Here is a 2,116-nt window from a genome sequence, read left to right on the forward strand (position 1 = left end):
AAGTTTGGGCAGCTATTAATAATTAATATTTCAGAATGTCATAAACCTAAACATTTTCTAAATTAGTGAGGTGAAAAAAATGTCTGAGTTTACTTTGCAAAGAACATTATTTAAAAAGCAATTTTAACATTTTAGTAGTTATCAAGAAAAAATATAATTGAAAAAAAATGATATTTGAGTGTGTATACCACAGTATAGCAAAAAAAAGAAAAGAAAAGAAAGACCTCAGATCTGAATCTGAATCTTTCTTATGGCTTTGTTACTAACTGGCTATGAGATCTTAAACTAATTACATTTTTTCTGTAAAGTGGATATAATAATGCTTATTCAGCATGCCTTTTAGGTGGCATAAATGTAAGAGAATAAAATGAGAGATTTTCCAGAATATTTTGAAGAACTTTAAAGCACAATGCAAATAGAGTCATTTTTATATTAAGGTCATCTCAAAAATTTATGCCTCATGGTAACTAACATATAAAAAGAAGTTATAAATAAGAAATTCATTGTTATTTCAAATTGTTTGGAGTTTGTCTTTGTCACTGGTGATATTGGTGGCAAATTTGCTGACGTGTGGGCTTCTATAAGAATTTTCGATAGCATTTTTTTAAATGCCGATGTTTTATTAGAATGATTGATGAGATTTCCTTAATTTTTTAAGTTCTCTTTTGAAAGTTGTTTTTGGGTATTTTCTATTTTTTTGTTGAATTGCCTTCTCATTCCCATATCCCCACCCCCCTCCCAGCCTCCTGCCCCCTCCTTCCCCTCACTACATGCACACTAACCCAACTTCTCACCCCACAAAAATTCTCAGATAAAATCTAAGAACAAGGCATTTCATAAGCATTCTTAAATAACACACTAAATTATATAGCTAGCTTTATCAGTAATCCACCTTTAAAAATCATCATTTTTCACAATGTACTCTCTCCTAGGAATTTTAAGACTGAGCAGACTTTTGCTATATAAACTAGTCAAATTGTTGGTCTTTTATTATGTAAAGTGCCTGAATAATTTTTACAGACTGAACCAGAGGACCTGGATGGGGGAACACCACGGCAACATAATTCTGGTGTACCACTGCCTGTTTCGTCTGAGTATGTGTTTGTTATTATCTATTGTTTATTCTGGGAAAAAAAATCAACTTTAAATTTCAGCACAGAGGAGTGCTGCTCATTGAGGGGTCCAGATAATTCTCAGTAACCTGACAGTACTCAGAACGCTGACATATGTGTCCATTGTCTTACTGAACATTTTACTGAATTAAAATTGGTCCTATTTTTCTGGCTTTTCAACTCTTCTTTATTCCAGTAATCACAAAAAATGCAATCAATTGTGATGTTCACTGGTAGGAGATAACCTTTGAATTGCAGTGTGTTTGTTAGAATTCACAAGGCACATTTCAGGACCCGGCTTTACAAATGACATAAAGCTAATGTGAGTGATAAGACTTTAGTACAATATTTTTATATCAAAACTGCTATAGAATAATTAGTTCGTCATATTTAGACATATTCAATGGAAATTTAATTGTGATATTTGGTCATTTTATATCTACTCGGTGGATTAAACTTAAAGGTGACTTTCTACATTTTGTATGTTTTCTGAACAGGAAAGATATGATCCGCCAAATGATGATTAAAATATTCCGCTGCATTGAGCCAGAACTGAACAACCTAATTGCATTAGGAGATAAAATTGATAGCTTCAACTCCCTTTACATGCTAGTCAAAATGAGTCATCATGTGTGGACTGCCCAAAATGTGGACCCTGCTTCTTTTCTGAGTACTACGTTGGGAAATGTTTTGGTGACTGTCAAAAGGAACTTTGACAAATGCATTGTAAGTTTAAAAAAACACTTAGAATCCTAATCACTGCAAAAATAAAAAATAGGTAAATGTATTTAAATCAAGGGATCTCCAGTATTCTGTTGAAGGTCTATTGTTTATGTCCCTCAAAGCCCTGAAGCAAGGTGTTGGCAGTAATCTGTATGAACTGAGGTAGTTGGATGGCACTGTGCCAGCTTGTTTCCCTCCTATGCCATGAATCTTGGCAAGTTCTGGAGTGAGTGGCATAGTGGCAGCAGCTGCTTAAGAGATCCACCAGGTAACTGACATCT

General features: G+C 33.9%; 1 protein-coding gene across 1 annotated transcript in view; it reads left to right on the forward strand.

The window, feature by feature from the left end:
• LOC105807672 (exocyst complex component 1-like) overlaps positions 1-2,116 on the forward strand; it is an 85,106-nt gene that overhangs the window by 57,282 nt on the left and 25,708 nt on the right. The window contains exons 12-13 of the mRNA XM_012641095.1: positions 1,021-1,094; positions 1,610-1,838. Of these exons, the coding sequence (XP_012496549.1) occupies positions 1,021-1,094; positions 1,610-1,838 (303 nt within the window). The remainder of the gene's footprint in view (positions 1-1,020; positions 1,095-1,609; positions 1,839-2,116) is intronic.

The sequence above is a fragment of the Propithecus coquereli genome, unplaced genomic scaffold (assembly GCF_000956105.1).
Source record: "Propithecus coquereli isolate 6110/MARCELLA unplaced genomic scaffold, Pcoq_1.0 Scaffold162, whole genome shotgun sequence".
In the NCBI taxonomy this organism is placed as follows: Eukaryota; Metazoa; Chordata; class Mammalia; order Primates; family Indriidae; genus Propithecus; species Propithecus coquereli.